At 38.1% G+C, this 1,668-nt stretch overlaps 1 protein-coding gene across 2 annotated transcripts in view; it reads right to left on the reverse strand.

Annotated features, from left to right (window-relative positions):
* The window catches only part of LOC131214300 (heat shock protein 83), a 3,966-nt gene extending 3,214 nt beyond the window's left edge, over positions 1 to 752 (reverse strand). Inside the window, exons 1-2 of one of the 2 annotated variants that reach the window (XM_058208682.1) lie at positions 610 to 752; positions 46 to 71 (exon numbers count right to left, since the gene is read on the reverse strand). In XM_058208682.1, coding sequence (XP_058064665.1) covers positions 46 to 71 — 26 coding nt within the window. In that variant the 5' untranslated portion in view covers positions 610 to 752. Of the gene's footprint in view, positions 1 to 32; positions 72 to 609 lie in introns of both variants that reach the window. The other variant, XM_058208683.1, reaches the window with a different exon arrangement.
* Between the last annotated feature and the right edge of the window lie 916 nt (positions 753 to 1,668).

The following is a 1,668-nucleotide window of genomic DNA, read 5'->3' on the forward strand; positions in this document are numbered from 1 at the left end:
ATGATCAGCGACATAAGCTGAGCGATCTCAGCCTGGAACGCAAAGGTTTCGGTTTCTGGTGCTTCCGGCATCTGTAATAAAGGGACAGTAAACCAATCGCATGTAAAACTAAACTTTCAGAACATTTTTAGTTCAAGCATATGTGCAACAAAATAAGTGCAATAAGTTGTGCAAAATTTATTTCAGTATCATTGTACTGGTCTAAGTAATCGTTTAGCAATGAGTGAAATAAAACAAAGAGCTACATAATTTGTAACAGGCCAAAACTCATTTAAAGAATCTTCTTCATTTAATACAAATGTGCAGATGGGTATTCTCATGACTGTACCGGAAAAATCAAATTGTTCATCGTCTATCTTTTGTTCATTGCTCTAATCAGACTTTTAAGAGCCAAAGAGACAAAACACGTTTGAGGCATAACGTAAATCGTTTTCCGCCGATGCATCATTATCATGCTTTCTCATTAAATTTTCTTTACATTATTAAGAACCAGTGCCAATTAAAGATAGGGATTCAAAGACCACGTTTTGCGAGCAAGAAAACAATCATTGCACTTTTACTGGATCAACCTAATTCATTTACACTGAACATTCTGTCACAGAAACATACCTTGAAGATTTTGTTAGATTTTTCCACTAAGAATAAGTTCTTCAATTAAGCAAAATGAGAACGGATTTCTCGACGCTTTTAGCACTGAATTATTGTTCACAAGCTTCACACGCTGAATGCAACTCGACGAGCTCCGCAGTTGAAAACCGAGTGACGCTTCGCGCAGCGGGACCGACCCTATAACCTGCAACCGGCGAACGCTAGAAGTTTCTAGCAACGGAACAGCATGCTCTGGTTGGCGTTTGCGAAATCGTTTCGTTTCGGTCGCACTTTGCCGCGCACGGCGTGTGCGAGTGAAAACAGAGACGGAAGCACAGCCGCCGATGTTTCGCGAATGTTCTAGAACGTTCCAGACGTTTCTAGAAACTTCAGTGGGTAAAAGCAGTGCTGAGCGCCGAACTAACCGGAACTAGCCGAACGAACACAATTTCCCCTCCAATTGAGGCACTCATTCAGGCAGGTGTTCGGTTTCGCCGGCCTTCTGTCAGTTTGGATGAGTTTTGCGTTTGCATGAATAATCACAAACGTTAATAGAAAATATTAAGGAAGGAAAATATGATTCAACTATTTTAAGGAACAATATCAAACAACAAAGTTACGCTTTTTATTAATTATTAATTAAGAACATTTAATGATCAACAGATTGTAAAATACGGTTTTGTGTTTGGTTTTAGAACAAATACAATAACGGTCTTTACATTTTAGAGATGATTAATCAGAATGATGATAATGATTTTTCTTTCATTATAGACACTTTGGGCTGTGATTAACTGGACGGTGACCGTCCAATCCTATGCATTTATTAGCCCACCATTGATAATACGACACGTACTAAAATATGCATCTAATTTCTCCGGAATATAATGAAATTATTTGATTCGTTAGTATAGTTGTAAGCATTTATTTATAAATCGTGTAAGCATGTTACTTATTGAGCTGCAAAATATAAAATGTAAATTATACGAAGAATAAAATAAGTTTGACGGAAAATGCTTATTGATTTTCGCCCGCCCTGGCGAAATGTGGTGGCGAAATGTGTGCTCATTTGACGTCTCGGCG

This window comes from Anopheles bellator, unplaced genomic scaffold, assembly GCF_943735745.2.
Source record: "Anopheles bellator unplaced genomic scaffold, idAnoBellAS_SP24_06.2 scaffold00490_ctg1, whole genome shotgun sequence".
Classification (NCBI taxonomy): domain Eukaryota; kingdom Metazoa; phylum Arthropoda; class Insecta; order Diptera; family Culicidae; genus Anopheles; species Anopheles bellator.